At 37.3% G+C, this 17536-nt stretch overlaps 1 protein-coding gene across 1 annotated transcript in view; it reads left to right on the top strand.

Moving 5' to 3' along the window:
- Negr1 (neuronal growth regulator 1) overlaps nucleotides 1-17536 on the top strand; it is an 805199-nt gene that overhangs the window by 515744 nt on the left and 271919 nt on the right. Inside the window, exon 4 of the mRNA XM_005385243.2 lies at nucleotides 8851-8982. Coding sequence (XP_005385300.1) covers nucleotides 8851-8982 — 132 coding nt within the window. The remainder of the gene's footprint in view (nucleotides 1-8850; nucleotides 8983-17536) is intronic.

Genomic DNA, 17536 nt, shown 5'->3' on the forward strand with positions numbered 1-17536 from the left:
ACTCCGTGGGCTTAGTCTGCATTCTCATGTTCTCTGAGTCCTTGTTCAGCAGCTGCTCCTCCTCTGGCTCTGGACCTTTCTGGTTCCCAATGGCAGGAGCAAGAGTGGCCCATTGTATGGCATATATTCCCAGGGGTTGTTCAAAGTTTCAATGATTCACACACATCCCTGGGTGGACAAGTGCAGTCGGTGCATGGGGGGCCAATTGTGTCACTGTTTCTCTGTGTCATGATAGATCCCAATTGAGCGGCAGCGGCCAGCCTAAGGGCCGGCGCGCAATAGCACTCGCTGTCGCATGGCTCCCCATGTGTTGGGGGCCCACCCTCCGGGAGCCAGCAGGCAGGAAGCTAGCCAGCCAAAAGGGTGGCGCTCCCCATCCGCAGCTCCCTGTGCGCCAGAAGCCCTCCTTCCGGGGAACCACGAGGCCGGGAGTGAGTCACCGGTCCAAAGACCCAAAAAACCGGCGCTCCCCTCCCAAGGCTCCCTGTGCGCTGGGGGCCCACCCTCCGGGAGCCAGCAGGCAGGAAGCTAGTCAGCCAGAAGGCTGGCGCTCCCCACCCGCAGCTCCCTGTGTGCCAGAAGCCCGCCTTCCGGGGAACCACGAGGCCGGGAGTGAGTCGCCGGTCCGAAGACCAGCACTCCCCACCCGAGGCTCCCCGTGTGCTGGGGGCCCACCCTCCGGGAGCCAGCAGGCAGGAAGCTAGTCAGCCAGAAGGCTGGCGCTCCCCATCCGCAGCTCCCTGTGCGCCGGAAGCCCTCCTTCCGGGGAACCACGAGGCCGGGAGTGAGTCACCAGTCCAAAGACCCAAAAAACCGGCGCTCCCCACCCAAGGCTCCCCGTGCCCTGGAAGCCCACCCTCTGGGAGCCAGCAGGCAGGAAGCTAGCCAGCCCATTTTTGTAGGTTTTTGTTCGAGTTGGTTTTTTCTTCTTAAATCTCTGTACTATAATTCTCATATTTCTTGTTCTTATTGAATTCCAGGCTTTCCTACTTCAACTCATCAAGACTAGTAGACTATGATTTATACCCCTTAGAGCTTAAAGTCTGGAAATTTTGAATAGAAATGAGGGTTCTCACATTGTTTGCTCTTTCTTCATCAGGGACCATTCTTATTGTGCAATGTCTGAAATAAGTCTTTGCTGTTTTACCCAGTTCTCTAAAAGTCATTACTAAGAAGATAAGCCTGGTCATTGCTCCTAAATAAAACAAGGATCACAATTCCAGAGTTTTTACATATATATTTAACATGTAATATGAAAAAAATATCCTAATGCTTTTTTTATTTGTAGCATTCTAATAATTCCTTCAGTTGCAATTCAAATTCATTATATGGGTACTTTTGGGCTATGACTTCTACTTATAGTTTAAGACTCACCTCCACCACTTCCCATACAATTAATTTTCTGGCACTATTAAATTCTCAGTATTCTTGAGATTATGATAGTAAAATTATTACAGCATAGCATCACATATTGATGTACAAATATAGTACTTTTCAGACTTTAATGTACATCTGCTCATTTTTTATTTTCCTGATAAACCATAAGGCATTTGAAGTGGAAATAATTGTGTTCAGAAGTCAGAGGAGAATCTTGTGTATTTAACTTCCACTGAATGAATGCTTGAGTTAAAGCACAGAGGGCAAGCAAGAAGGCAGAAGGAAAGATTTCACTGTGAGCTCAGGATTATCTTGTAGTGTGATTTGATGGATTAAAAGTATGTGTGCAAAGAAAAAACAAAATCCTGAAATTTTATTTTACTTTTATTTGCTTCTGAATCTTGTACAACTATCTCAGTATATGAATTCCATGATTGCATTTACCCTAGTATATCCTTTTTTTCATTATCCCCTCAAATTCCATTATTACTGTGTTTTAACACTTTTTAGGGTTATATTATCTGACATATTTGTAGTACATTCTCATAAAAATTTTCTATTTCAGTATAATATCTTGCTGTGAGGTGCTCAGTGTGGTAACATGACCGATCAAAAAATAATAGTAATAATGTCTTCATTGAATTCAGTGACTTAAAAGAGCACAAATGTATTCTCATACACTTCTGTGGGTCAGAACTTCAGTACTGGTCTCCTTAAATTAAAAATGAGGTAAAGACAGGAGACGATTGCTCTTGGAAGCTCTAAAGAAACATCTGTTTTTGCTGGTCTCTGAAGAACATTCCAGGTTCTACCAGTCCCAAATTCCCTTGGCTCAAGCCCTACTTCCTCCATCCCTAAATTCAACAATGGTTTTTTTAGGCACTTTTTGATGTCCCACCCTTTTGATCCTTCCCTGTGTTTCTCTTCGACTCCAAAGACTCATGTGACTAAATGAGATCCTCCCAAAATATTTGTCTTTGCTTAAGATTCTTAGAGCAGTCAGATTTACCATATTAGCTAATTCCTCACTTGACAGGGATGCATTAATGTGGGTTGGATGATTTTGGTTACCATAGACTCATGTTGGATTTCTGACATAAGAAAAACTATGACATAATAAATCTAGGTGGTGGTAAACTAGCAAGGTGGTGATAATTTGTTATGGAGACCAAAGAAAACAAACACAAAAACCAATAGCATCTTTCAGAAATTAAATTAAAGTGAGACTAATTTACAGGTTTTAGCCAGTAGACTAGTAGTACTTTGTTATGACAGCCATAGAAAGCTCATATAAGATTTGGAGTAGGGAGAGGACATCAAGAGAGGGGGAGGGGAGATGGGAAATTGTTTAATCATTAATTGAAAAAGGTTATCTTTCTTTTTAAGTAAAATTTCAATTATGTGGACTCCTATAATGCTTTTTAATCATGCATTATTTATTATATAAATATGTTTATATATTTTTAAAGATTTTTATAGATATATAGAGTATAATACAGATGATATCATATTGATTATGTTATATAAACCATATATTAGATATAGAATAAAATATACCCTTTTATCTTGCTGACATATATAATAAGAAATATTTTTACTTTTGTTAATAAATAAGTAATAACAATTATGTATATGAGACACAGGATCAGAGTAAACTTTTATTGCTTGTAAACCTGTAATGTGGAGCACCTGGTCTGGGCCATGTATAAGTCAAAAGAAGTTTCTCTGGGGAAATATTGTTCAAGCAGAAACCTAAAGGACAAGAACCCATTGTCTGAGATGACTGAAAGGTAGAGTGTATCAGGCAGCAGAAAATTCCATTGTAAAGAACAGTGCCAGCCATAATGACATTATCTCAGCCTGCGACCAGGCAGGTTAAGATGTCCTTGAGAATCAGGAACAAAGTGGCTCCAACTCAACATGAAACTTCAATCTACTGATGCATAAGACAGATGTTTTTGCTGAGGTTCGCATACTATCTGAACTGGTTGTGGCAATTAATGCCTCTTGAGAGACTTCCTATTCTCACTTCTAGCTCTTATTAAATATCATGTTAAGACAGAAGCATGAATCCTTGAATATAGTAACCTGTCAGTCTGGAAACACTATTTATCTAAACTGATCTCCCTGACATGCCTAAGCCTGCACATTCCAATAATAACAAAAACATTTCTTTATATTCATATTCGGCATCACACAGTGTTCCAAGTATTTTACTTGTTTAACTCAGCCCTTCCAAGAGCCATATAACAGTTTCTGTTATTATCCTCAAAAATTACAAATGATTAGGGATCTTGTATAATGTCACACAGCTAATGAATGACTGAGCCAGGGTTTGGGCCCGGACGATCCAGGTCTACCACTCATATGCCTGACCACACAGCACACCACGGTGCATGGAAGATATTTCATGATCCCAGATACGCTGGTGGACAGGAAGCTGATAGAAGATAATCACTCCCATAAGCATAAATAAACCATTCCAAGTACAGGTTATCAATTGAGTTACAGGATAATATAGTAATAAGTGGCTATGGTACACTTACACTGTATCTTTCTACATGGATGCCTCAAAAAGTGTGATTACACTGTCTGAACAAAGCTTTTGTAAAATGATGGAAAGGACTCTGCGAAGCAACATGGCACCTTTAGTACATTTCATGTACTTCTGAAGACCAGTGAGACAGGAGCTTCCAAACAGCTTTGAGATTTCCTTGGGCATGAAACTGATAGGACACACTAATGGGTGGTGTTCAGGCTAAGGCTTCTGGCTTGAGCATCCACACGGTGATGAAAATGTTCATGGAGGTTAAGAACAGGGGAAGGGCTGCAGATGTGGTGGGAAAAGGTAGATGAGATTTTGATTGTGTTGATGTGGAGGTACTATGAGTCCACAAGTGGGGCAGGGGCACTGGAACTATGTGTCTAAGATTCAAGATGCAGACAGAGTCTAAACTGATCGCCCAGGCACTCATCAATACAGAGAAGGTAATGAAATATAAGTGAAGAAAGAACACCCCTTGAAAGAATATACTGAGTGAAGCTATCGATTCTCTCTGGAGTGAGAAACAGAAAGAGTAAATAGGAACAAAAATGTGAATAGATATTGTGAAATAGGAAGAAATTGTTCAAAAGGAAAGGGGAACTAGGAAGAGGGGAGGGGGGAAAAAGGAAGGGAAAAGAAAAAATGAGAAAAACAGGACAAAATGGAAACAAAGCTTTGTAAATAAAGACAGGAAGAGGGTGAAGGGAAGGGAGGGGAATGGGAAATGAAAGGAATCAAGACATGTAGTGTACAGGAACAAATTCCCTATGATGAATGTGATCATTATCTATATCTACATGCTACTAATAAACTTAATAATAAGAAGATAGCATGTGGGAGAAATAAGATCTAAGGAATATGCACATATGATGGGTTTTGTACCAGTTTTCTTTTTTTTTTTTTTGGTTTCTTTTTGGTACCAGGAATCAAACTCAGGACCTTGAGCTTGTCAAGAAAGAGGCTGTGCCACTGAGCTATATCCCCAGCCCAGGGTTTTGTACAAGTGAAAAGAAATTGAACAAAGAGATGAAAGGAAAACTAGTGAAGAACAATGTCTTAGAAGCTGAAGAAAGCAAGATTTTATTTGAAAATATTGTTCTGAAACATATAAATTTCGATGCCACTACAAAAATGTTTTTATGCAACACAAAGGACTAGTCAAATGCCTTACCAAATCATAAAGCCCAATCTTAATATTGTTCAGTAGTTGACATAGAACTTTTTCTGTTCAAATTCATAGAGAAATCATTATAAAAAGCCATTATAAAGCATACCTGCACCCTATTTTTTAACATCCCTTTGAAGGAATTTTTCTAAGGATGTCACTAAATTGATATCACTGAAAGGTGAAATTTCTTTAGTTCTCCATTTTTTAAGAAAAGTCTATCTCAGCTTGGAAGAGAAATACACAAGAAAAAACTGCTTCAATTGTATTTAATCTTTTTGTTGGTCTGGTCTTTTTGTTGGTCTGGTTCCTGAAAAGGATCTATGATAACTGCAGACTTTGTTCGCATCAAGCCACCACCTGTCATTTCGAGATGTCAGTAAAGATGACACCTGTTTTTGAAATTATTTTCCTTGACAGCTCTGAAAGAGAAGTGGCAACTTCTTTATGTGTAAGCATTTCCTGCACAGGGCTGTATTAATTAATTTATCATTTTATTTAATTGTTCAATAAATACTTATAAAGTACATGATGTTTTATTTATTTATTATGTGAGAATTAGAAACACAAAATAAACCAAATAGAAGTTGCAGTTACATTGGTGGAGAACGGTAAAATCTATGACTTATTATAGGACTTATTATATATTAGTGTGCTTCTATCCATTTATAACTTGCACCATGGGAGATAGAACATATCTCAATGGCTAGACTTATAAAAGGTACACTGAGATAGCCCCTGCTCTTTAGAAACACCGCAGTCTTGGGTTAGATGGTGGATGTCCTGTATTTACTTCTCGGTATCCTTTCACCCTGAGCTTTTCTTCCATCTGGTGGGATCGGTTGATTTCTATAGCATATCTGAACTGAAATGTTCTATCTTGCCTTTCAGTGTCCTAGACCTAAATCCTTTCCTATTAAAGAGCAGTAAAAAGAGGCCAATATTAACCAAGTTTCTAAAACTAGGATTGGCTTCCTTGAATGTAGAACTAAATTAAAGAATTAATACTAAAGAATAGCAGAGGACAAGTAAAATCAAAGAGGCAGCTGAAGAAATTACAGACAACTAGTGAACTTCAGAGTTTCTATCCTGGGTAAAGCAACTCTAAATTTAAAATCTGCAATTCAGTTCTGGTAAGAATGGGTTGAGAAGAGAGGAAGGATTAATTCAGGAGGGAAAGAGCATTATTCATGTAAAAACAGTAGAATGCCATTTGCCAACCTTTAGAAAGAACTGGTACACATTGAATGGAAACACCAGGAGTCTGGTGGGTGAAAAAGAGGTTGGCTGTGCATTTACACTTTTCTTCTCTTAAGTGGCTTTATGTTATAGCTATACAATTGATATTGATGACAAAAATCATCCATTTGCTGGCTCTATAGCTATTTGGTTATGGTCATGCAATGAATAACCATTCACTGGCCATTCTTTTACTTGTAAATACAGACTTGTGTCTATATTAGGGTTGGAGAAGAATCACAAGTATGAGTTAGGCAAATCATACGGTCAGCTCCAGTCACAAATACCTGATGGATACGAATGATGCTCTTTACATAACTCTTTAGAGTTACCTTATGTGATGGTCCTAACATAGGTAAGATTTTGTTCTATGGCTTCTTGCAATTGTTCTCAACCATTCTGAGTGTGCTATGAGGCCTTCTGAAGACCAGAAAAAAAATCCTAGCTCTTCTTAATGTTCCTATTGTTTCTCACTTTTCATTATATTTATTGATTCTTGCTAGATATATAGCTACGTTTATTCCTACATTTTAAAACTCTAAACGCTATTGTCCCTATTTCTGCCACACTGAATGAGTAAAAACAGTGATACATACACTCATATCCATCACATTTAATTATTTACTTAAGGATTAAATAATACCGTACTTTATTGTCCAAGAAGATTATGGTACATGCCTGTTATCAAAGGTATGAATTTGAGCAATGGTATCAATTCACAAAAACAGGAATGCACAAGTAATGTTTTAATATTGAAAAATATGTTAAATCCTAATAAGTTCATTTTTATAGAAGTCACAGCAGTGTACTTTGGCACTAGTGACTGTTTCATTGTGTGCTCCCCAATGAGATCATTCAATTGTGATGTAATATATTATTGCTACCCATACTTTACATTATAGTTAACATTCTTCCTAGTTTATAATTCAAGTTACACTTTAAAAATTCTTAGATATGAGTAAGAATCCAATTTTTTATATTTAACAGGTTTTTTTGCAGACATATATAAAACTAGACTGTATTTTCATAGGGGTGAAAATAAGAGAAAAAAAGCAGAACAATAGATATTAAACAGTGTATTATTTACTGAAGGAAAGTGATGGGATAGAAGAATGATTCTAAATGTAAAATTCTAAAATCTTCATAATTTGAACAGTGAAAATAAAAGTTATTTTTGTAAGCTTACATCCAGAGACTTGAAATAGTTATCAGTCAAATACAATAGCGGGTTCACTCTCCCCTATCTACCACTTGAGATCAGCTAGATAAAGAGAAATAAAAAATTATTTCTATATATTTTAAACATTCAAGGTTTTTGTTAGCAAACTCAAGGTTGCCTGGACTAGTTAAATGGTAGACTGGCAACAGATAATATATGGACCCAGGCCAGGGAATTCAAGGGGGAAAAAAAATTAATTGGCAAAGATTTTCAGTCTGGAAAGCCAGACTAAACTTTACCTTACTTGATTTACTAAAATGAGATATTCTTATTAGCTTTCTAGCTTCTGTATTGTTACAACTTTTCCTGAAAAAAAGTAGGATGATGACACAAATATCGTTGACTTACAGAAAAAGTTCATTCAGGGAAGTCATTGCTCCCTCTCCAGTTCGCTTGGGTCCACACTGAAACGGGACTTCCCTGGGCTGGCGACAAGAGGGATTAGGGCCCTTGCTCGAGAAATTCACAAAGGCCCAATTTTCCTGTGCTATTTCTCTGATAATCAAGATCCTTTGCCATGGCTCTGTGCTTTCAATTAAATAAAAACTTCCATGATTAAGGAAAGGAGTCTTTATGTAAAATCTCATTCACTGGGGATATTTTTTCATTTGTGATTATGCCTTTATGCTTTTAATCTATTGTTACTTTTAGTGAAATAGAACATTTTTCCTGGAATACCAAAAAGTAAAGATGACTTTTTAATAATTTGATAGCTCATCATTTGAAAGAAATAAAGAATTTTTTAAAATTTTATTGGATGGCTTTGAACAGCGCTTACAGTGTAACTTTCTTGGAAACAGAAATATGGCGATGATTTTTTAGATCTGTATATTCTTATCAAGCCATCTGGCTCAAAAGCTTGAGTATGGATAGATTTCCTCAAAAGAAAAGTAACATTTAGCTAGGTTAGGTGTCAAGTTGCTGCCTCACATTGTATAAAAGTCAATATGTACCAAGTCATATTAGTGAATTTCATCTACACTGGTAGAAGATTGTTGAACTCAATTACAGAAATGTGCAGAGCTCTATTTGATGTGTGAGGAGGTTACAGGACCACAATCAATTAAAAGGAACACATGTATATCCTGTTCTGGGGAAACAGTTGTTATAATATCCCTTGTTCTGCTACTGATTTTTTTCTTGGGGTTTTCCTGTGAACATAGAAGAACAAAGGGTTTAATAATTCCCCAGTTTCATTGGAATTGTTTTGTCAGCAATCTCTAGTAAGAACTCATGTGATTGTTGTTTTACTTGAATGAAGCTTCAGGCAGCTACAATTTAACATGCTGTTTCTTTTTTCTGTAGCAAAACCATTTGACAGTGGACAATATTTGGACATTTACTCAATTACAAGGGACCAGGCTGGGGAATACGAATGCAGTGCAGAAAATGATGTGTCCTTCCCCGACGTGAAGAAAGTAAAAATTGTCGTAAACTGTAAGTCTCAATATTATTTTTCAGAATAATTTCAGAGAAAAGATTAAACACCGGTTGTGTGAAGTTGGTGCTGCTGTTTTCCTAAGAGGTGGTCTATGGCTTAATATTACCCATGGACAGTGAAAACATGCACATGTTGAAATATGAACTGAATTGTTTGATGTAACACTAACTGTCCCAACTAATCCTACAGGAATTCAGTTCCATGTGTAGATTTGCACAATTCCAACATCATTCTAGTCTCCAACATTCTACAGAGTGGTGACCTTATATCTAAAGTAAGCACGGTTCTTTCCCCAATGGCTTTTACCTGGAGGACACTGGAATTAGGTTTATGTGCTTAAATACCAATCAAGCCTCATGAAGAAACCTGATCTCTAAAAAGAGACCTGTACTGTGATGCTTGTATTACTTGGACAATTTAAGACTGAGAAAATTGAGAAGGAATTTCCCTATGTAGACTATAATTAGAAAGTTATGCTAGATGTCTGCGGATCTATCGATGCGATTGCTTTATATTCTTTATTTAAATGCCCCAAGGTGTTGCAATAAACAATCTTTCAGGATTACTGTTTCAACAGCAATGACCAGTCTCTATTTTTCAAAAATAGCCTGATAGTCTTTCTTTAAAATATGTCCCTATGCCCATCCTCAAACAAAATACCTTTGGTATGTCAGTACTTTGCAAAAAATATGTATCCAAGCTATATCCTCCATTTTTTAATTCCATTTATATATTTATGCATATCTGGTGCTTGGTGATAATGTAGACATAGTATTATATCAGAGGTTAGAAGGGATTGTCTCAAATGTATCCAGAGATGCTAAAACTAATCAGTTATTTCACATTAATGAGAATCTTTCAGTCTCCAGGGCCAAAAAATAACTTTCAAAACACTCCTAGCAGCGGAGTTCTCTGCCAGAGCAAATCACTGTCATCAGCTCATATTTGTCAGTGACTAATTTCTGCACTTCACGTTGAGCTGTCTCTATCAGACTGAGCACATTTGCGTGGTGCTAGATGAGGGAAGTGGTTTTTAGGGCAGGGTTTCTTTCAGTGCTCTGAGACAAGCCTTAGTGGAACTGCTTGAGAAGTTCATCACAAGTGGGAAATTGCTGGGCCCACTCACCCTACTGAATTAGAATTCTTGCTGTGCTTGGCCTGGGTGGTTGCATTTTGACGAGTTTTTACTGATTCTCAGCAGTCTTTTGGAGAGCTATGGGGCTTTGGAACTTTCTGAAATAAAAGGTAACAAACACAAAAATGTCCCAGAGCAGTTTATCGATGACCACATTTCTGTGAATATGTGTCTACTAATTTTATTCCTGGGGGGTTAATAAGGAACAAATAAGGCAATTAAAGAGCGCTATTTTTAGCAGTGAGACCTGAGAAATAAAGAAAGATTTGAAGCTGTCCAGTAAGCCAAACATCTAGCCTAGCTATGCACACATCTTCAGTCACAGATGCAATACTCCTTTAAAAGGATGTCTCTGGTAGGGATGGCATTGAAAACCCACCACTGTGTAGCTTTCCATGGGCTCATATTCCATACATATTCTCTACGTTCCTTGGTATTTATAGATTCTTGTTTTTATCCTCTGACTCTAGCTCTTTGTCACCTCTGATTTAATCTGATTCTCATTTCCCTGGACATGTGAGGACTTTAGACCGAGAAACATCAAGTTAAGGAGGCAGAAACCTGGAGACAAACTAAATAGAAAGATAGGCACATCAACCCAATTAAGTCACCATCAAAGGGTCTACATAGAGAAGAGAATCTAGCCCATAATCAAAAGGACAGAAATGGAGATAATGAGATGTCAAGAACTAAGAAGGGCTTCAGCTTTCATCAGTGTCGACAGAGACAGGACAAACGAAGCTTATTACACATAGTAATACAGCAACCAGCAAGTTTTGGTTTCTTTGCATCTTTCCTGTATGTTCCAGCTCCTAGAGCATGAGCGCCGGTGACACCTACACATACTGGGCTTATGCCCTACACCCTGTGTTCAGGACATTCGGTTTCTAAATCGTCATTGTTACTAGATTGGACTGTGTGCAAATCTGCCCTGTCCTCCACAGGAAGAACTATTTCTGTCTTCCAAGATTGTACAGAAGTGGTTAGGAGCAGAGGCTACTGCTTCTTCTGCTCACAGATGGGCAGATGTGTCAGAGATCCCTGCGGAATGGTGCTCTCACACAGATGGGAGCAGGGAAGTTGGAGGCAGATCCTACCAGATGAGGTAAGGACGTTGATGGCTGTCTAGGGTGCCAGAGACCTCAAAATACATAGCACAGAAGACTCGGTTCATCACTTTAACTTAAGTAAGTAAATGTGAAGGAAAAACTGAAAAGTGGAAAAAAAAAGCAAGGTAGAGAAGTGTTTTCTAAATCATTACATGGGACCATTTCAGAATTAATGTCAGGCAGATGAAATACTGCTGCAGATATATTAACTTCTCTCACATTAAAAAAAAAATTGGACTTAACAGTGTTTTTAAATGACTTTAAACAACCGGTTTTGTCTTCTTCCTCTCCCGCTTCACAGGGTTGACAGTTCACACGTGTATAAATGTTCTATGAGGAAGTACGTTTCATACTGGTGGTGTTCACTTGCACTGATTGTATTTCATGTTAACTGTGTTGCTTCCTTCTGAGGTCACACACACACAGTTGTTCTCCAAGGTGTGTGGGTATGTGAATGAGAATATCTGTGTTTATGTCCCTGTTGGTGGCAAAGTTCACAGAGTGTTAATTTTGTGAAATTGCCCCTTGAAAAACCAAAAATTGAAAGCCACGTGTGGATTTCATTGAGCTGATTTCCCAAAGGAAATTAGCCAGAGCTTACTGAACAAACCTTAGTTCACCAAAACCTTGGATTGAGCACAGCGGTCTATGTTCCCAGCAAGAAACTGTGGCTCCCCTGATAACCTACGGATTCCCTGAAGGCGCTGTCATGCCAGGTCCAGGGAAGAGCTTCCTTTCATTGTTATTCATCAGTATTGATTGTGCATAGGGAATCGCAGTAGCTTTGTGAGTTATAATTTGAGGAGAAACTGTGTGTTTTTCCCCAAATGGGACTCAAGATGAAATGTAATAAATTTTCATAAGCTCTGGTAGATTCGGTCATGTGGTAAGTCAATTTGAGAAAAAGATTTAAGTTTCCTGCAAATATGAAATATTTGATGTTTTACTGTTCATCGAATACATCTTCCACATTGAACACATATAGAAAACATGCACAATAATTAACATCCTATTTGCCACAGACTTTATACCATTTTAATATTGATTTCTATTAAATTAAATTTAATATTTTGGTGAGATGACTGATATACTTAGCTTATTTTGTGTAGGATGGGCTAGTTTGTTGGATGAATATTCAGTTTATTTTGAGTTACTTACAGAAAGCCTTATTACAAGGAGAAGAACAGTTGTGGGTTTCTAGGCCACCAAAGAATAATGCAAATCATTATTTCTCAATAGGCTACTGTAGGTTATTATTCACCTTCTTTGTGTGTATATTTTATTCCTGTATATTTCTTGTTAAATTGAAAAACAAACTAAAATAGAAAAAAGAATCATAGGAATCACATAGACTATTATTATAAGTAGAGCTTGGGAAATTAAAATAAATACTGACAAAAAGAGACAGAGAGAGATTAGAACAATTTTTACAGGGTGCTAAAAAATTTAGCTTTGAACAAGTTCACCATTTTATCCACATTTGTGTTCTATCATTAACAGTAGCATAATGGATATGAGACACATCACTTTTTTTAATCTAAGCATTAATAAGTTTCAGAAGGTGCATAGATTTAACTAGGTGCGGGAATCATTGAATGTCTGATAAGTAAAGAAGAGATCAATGTCTGAAAAATCCTCATTGTTGACTCACTGGGAGCTAATTCTGGAAGTTACCACAGACCAGTCACGTACTCTAGATCAGTAGAGGAGAGCAGAATCCCGGATCTTAGAAGTCAACAGAGCCTGGAAGACCACGTCCTTGCATAAATGCTGGGTCTAGTAAAAGGGGTGCGGTGCTAGCACCCTGTGACAGAGACCTTTTATCTCCACCCTGTCTGTATGCTTTGTACGTGAGAGTGGCTCCTTCGGAATGTGTCTCATAGAGGCCAGAGTTATTAACAAATAATTTACTCTCCAATAATTAATTGGATTTTGAGATTTTAAAGAAGCTTTACTTTACCTCCCTGAACCACAATTTCCATTTCTGAAAATTTTAGGCAATAATCTCTTCTTATAAACATTTAATATAATAAATACAAATGTCATCCATGTACATTTCTAAAATTGAAAACTTTTGTGCATATACTAATAAAATGGAAAATATAAAAACTTATAAACATTCCTCAGTTGATGGGCATTTGGGTTGTTTCCAAGATTTACCTATTACAAGTTGCACTGCTATAAACATGAGACCACATATATCACTGAGGTATGATGTTTTCCGTTCTTCTGGAAAAATACCCAGAAGGGGACCAGTTGGGTTAAATGGGACCTCCTAGTTTACTGAGGAATCTCTAGGCTGATCTCCACAGTGGTTTCATCAGTCTACACTCCCACCAGCAGTAGAGGATTCCTTTTTCATAACAGCCCTGCCAACATTTGTTATCATTGATTTTTGATGATAGTCGTTCATCTGGGGTGAGATGGAATCTCAGTGTTGTTTCTTTTTTTTTTTTTGGTTTTTCTCCGGTGCCGGGAACCGAACTCACGACCTTGCGCTTGCCATCAGGCGCTTTTTGCCGCTGAGCTAAATCCCCAGCCCCCTCAGTGTTGTTTCAATTTGCATCTCTCGAATGACTAATGATGTTGAACATTTTTTCATATATTTTATACAATGGAGTACTACTCAGCTATAAAGAAAGACAAACTCTAGGCTTTTATGGGCAAATGGATGCAATTAGAGACCATACTCATAAGTGAAATAAATCAGACTCACATGTGTAAACATCATATTGTCTTCCTAGTGTAAGAAACTGAAAGAGTAAATAGAATCCAAAAGGTACAATAGATCATGTGAAAGGGAAAAAAAAATGCTCAAAAAGAAAGAACAACTGGGATGGGGAAAAGGAGAAAAAAAAGGAAGAGAAAATATATATATATATATAAACACAAGACAGCTAAGTGTACTATGAATTTCTATTAGCTCATTGAAAAGAGCAGTTAGTATTTACATTGTTTGATCAGTTTTGCATGCCTACATCTGGTAATCTGAACAACTACTTTGAAGATAACAATGTGCAATATAATAACTATTGTTAATTTCCTATTATCTAGTTTTGAAATTCTGTATCATTCTCATTGGTTTTTATTCTCTTAAAAGAAAAAGTTATAAACAAAAACTTTATGCTTTGTATTGAAAATTTTATAAATTTTGTATATTGCATATAATATTTTTACAAATGAGCAATTTTATAAAATATATAAATATAAGCCTGATCTACTCTACAGTGTAAACTTTATGAGGGAGAGGGTTTGATTGTCTCTTGAAAATTGACATGTTCCTTTCACTTAGAACTAAAAGATATCTGAAAAATATTTGTTGAATGAATGAGCTATTAAAGAAAGTGCAATCTCCTGGGGAAAGTCATAAGTCATTCTTCTGGGAACAAGGGAGAAGAGGTGCCTGCTTTAGTTCATAATTTTTTTTACCAAGAAAATGACTAGATGGTACAGATGGTTTGTTGTTTCATTTTTCCCAGCCCTTTGTATTTTTAGTTTGGTGACAGAGTTTCACTAAGGTCCTTCATTAGACTGAGTTTTAATTTGCAGTTTTCCTACTTTAGATTCCCAGGATGTTGGGAATATAGGTGTGCACCACCATGTCCAGCTACTAACGTGCCTCTGATACTATGCTTTCTGCTGAATTTTTCTGATGAAGTCAGTACAGAAATCTTCACATTTACATAGCGCTTTCTTTCAGAGAGAAGAAGCACTATTTTCATTTTTTCTTTTCTTTGGATAAGACATGTGAGATACAAAGAGATTAAAACATTTAATAGCTTCCCTGCTTTTAAAGAACAAAAGAGACTTGAATTAAGAAAGCTATTATTCTCAGAAGAAGAAACACAAATTGCCAATAAGTACATGAAAAAAATGTTCAACACCTTTAGAGATTAGGAAAGTGCAAATCAAAATTAGAGATTCCATTTTACCCCAGTCAGAATAGCTATCACCAAGAATACAAAAACCAACAAATGCTCATGAGGATATAGGAGGGGAAACGAGCCCTTCTGTATTGCTGGCGGGCTGTACGGTAGCAGAGACCCTATGAAAATCAGTATAGCAGTTTCCCAAAGGGGAAAAAAAGAGCTACCATTTGGTTCAGCTATATCACTCCTTGCAATACACTCAAAGGAATTAAAAACATTGTACTATAGGGATACCTGCATACTCATGTTTATTGCACCACAATTCAGAAAACCAAATACGGAAGCGTGCTACCTGCCCTTCAGAGAAGGAGCAGATGCAGAAAATGTCGTATATATAATAGTGGAGCATCAGTCAGCCCTAAGCAAGAATGAAATTACGTTATTTGTAGGAAGTTGGAAAGAAATGGATATCACCACGGTAAGCAAGATATACAAGGTGCAGCAAGACAAGTAATGAATGATTTTCCTAATACATGAAATGAAAGATGGCGTGGAAGTGGAAGAGAGGCTATTATGAGAGAAGGGAAAGGAAATAAGAATCAGAAGGAGGAGGTTTCGGGAGAGAAATGGAGAAATGGTTGTGACGGAAACACTCTTTGAGGACATAGGAAAATACCACGTTGAAACTCTGAATTTTATAAAATGAATAGGCACTAATGAAATATAAATATTTAGAAAAAGAATAAACACAAAAGCAGATTATTTAACTCCATAAGAAAATATGGTGAGCTCCCCACTAGCACCGCACCAGACATTAGAAAATAATGTTATGCACACTTCAACCACTATTTCAAAATTATCTGTGCAACAATTACTATTGAAGAAAATGTACCTGTTACTCTTCTTTCATTACATGGAAGATTACTGAGATAATAATCAAGGTTTAATAAAGTATTCTAAACTTAAAATAGAAATCTACTATTAACTGGGAAAAATATCATTAACCAGCATAAGTGAAAAGAGGTCTGGAAATAATTTAAATTTTCACTCCTAGTAGTCAGATTCATGTGTTCATCATTTTGTTTGATGTTAGAAATGATTTTGCACACAGAGTTTGCAATAAAAGGAAATTAAGTAATTCTTCCTATGGTCAAGTAAATACTAGAGATATTTTTGATGTGCTATGAACTAGGTTGTTATAACCCAATATATCACTGGCACTTATTTTTACATTGTTTTGCATAAGTTACATACTCACTACATAAATGTACACTTTATCATCCCATGAAAATCCAAACATGTGGAATAGAATGTTCCTATTAGTTTATTTTTTTTTTTTATTTTTATTTTTTTTTGGTTTTTCTCCGGTACCAGGAGCCGAACTCACGACCTTGCGCTTGCCAGGCAGGCGCTTTGCCGCTGAGCTAAACCCCCAGCCCTGTTCCTATTAGTTTAACTTAACACAACTGCATTCAAGCCTGAAATGGGCCAGGTAGGAGGAAGAGAAGACCTCTAGTGAAATGACCCATTTTCTTAGGTTATTCTTGAAGTTTCCTCCACAACCTTGGCCAATGTAGGCAGACATATCAAACAAGACTAGAAGAGATGCCAGGTGACAAGTAGTCATCACCTTGGATACAAAGAAAATCCCAGCATTCAGACTTTGAACACGGCAAAGATAACATGTCATCAGCAGAAACCGTGTTATTTGAGTTCACAGCTGTCACCTTTGTTTTTATTTAGGGCTTCATTTTATGTCCCATTTTACTTTCTGTTTACCTCATCCTTTCTATCTGCTTATAATTTAGACCTAATTTTATATTGTATCCTAAATGGTTATATTTTATGCTTCTTTCAACCTAACCAAAAATTATTTAACAATAATTCAGGCTATAAAGTATGCATAAAATATTCTTCTATGTAGCATTATTCCATATGCTGTCTCTAAAGTAAAGTAAATGAGCACATCAGTCCACCCACATTTACCCACGCATGAATGTACTTACTTAGCGCTTCTCATCAGGCAGTCAAAGTGTGGGGCCTGGAAAACAGGGCTTCAGCAAGTTTGTGACTAGCAAAGGAGAAAACAAAAACTACACAGTTACAACACTGTGTGACAAGTGCTTTGATAGTCTGATCACAAGGTGTTATGCAAAGCTCTCAAAAACACCCCAAACACAGCCTCGAGGTGTCATTGAAAGCTTCCAAGAGATCTTGACCCTGATGGAGTATGAAAGGTGAAATTGAATTTCACAGGAATTTGAAAGAGAGAGGGGGAGAGAGAGACTGAGAGAGACAGAGAGAGAGAGGCGCAAATCAAGAAAAGGAGGGGAGGGGAAGGGCAGGGAAGAGGAAAGGAGGGGAGGAGAGGAGAAGTAAAGAGAGGAGAGGAGAGGTGAAGAGAATAGAATGGAAGGGAAGGAAAGGGTATGGAAGG

The sequence above is a fragment of the Chinchilla lanigera genome, unplaced genomic scaffold (assembly GCF_000276665.1).
Source record: "Chinchilla lanigera isolate Chin_1 unplaced genomic scaffold, ChiLan1.0 scaffold00022, whole genome shotgun sequence".
In the NCBI taxonomy this organism is placed as follows: Eukaryota; Metazoa; Chordata; class Mammalia; order Rodentia; family Chinchillidae; genus Chinchilla; species Chinchilla lanigera.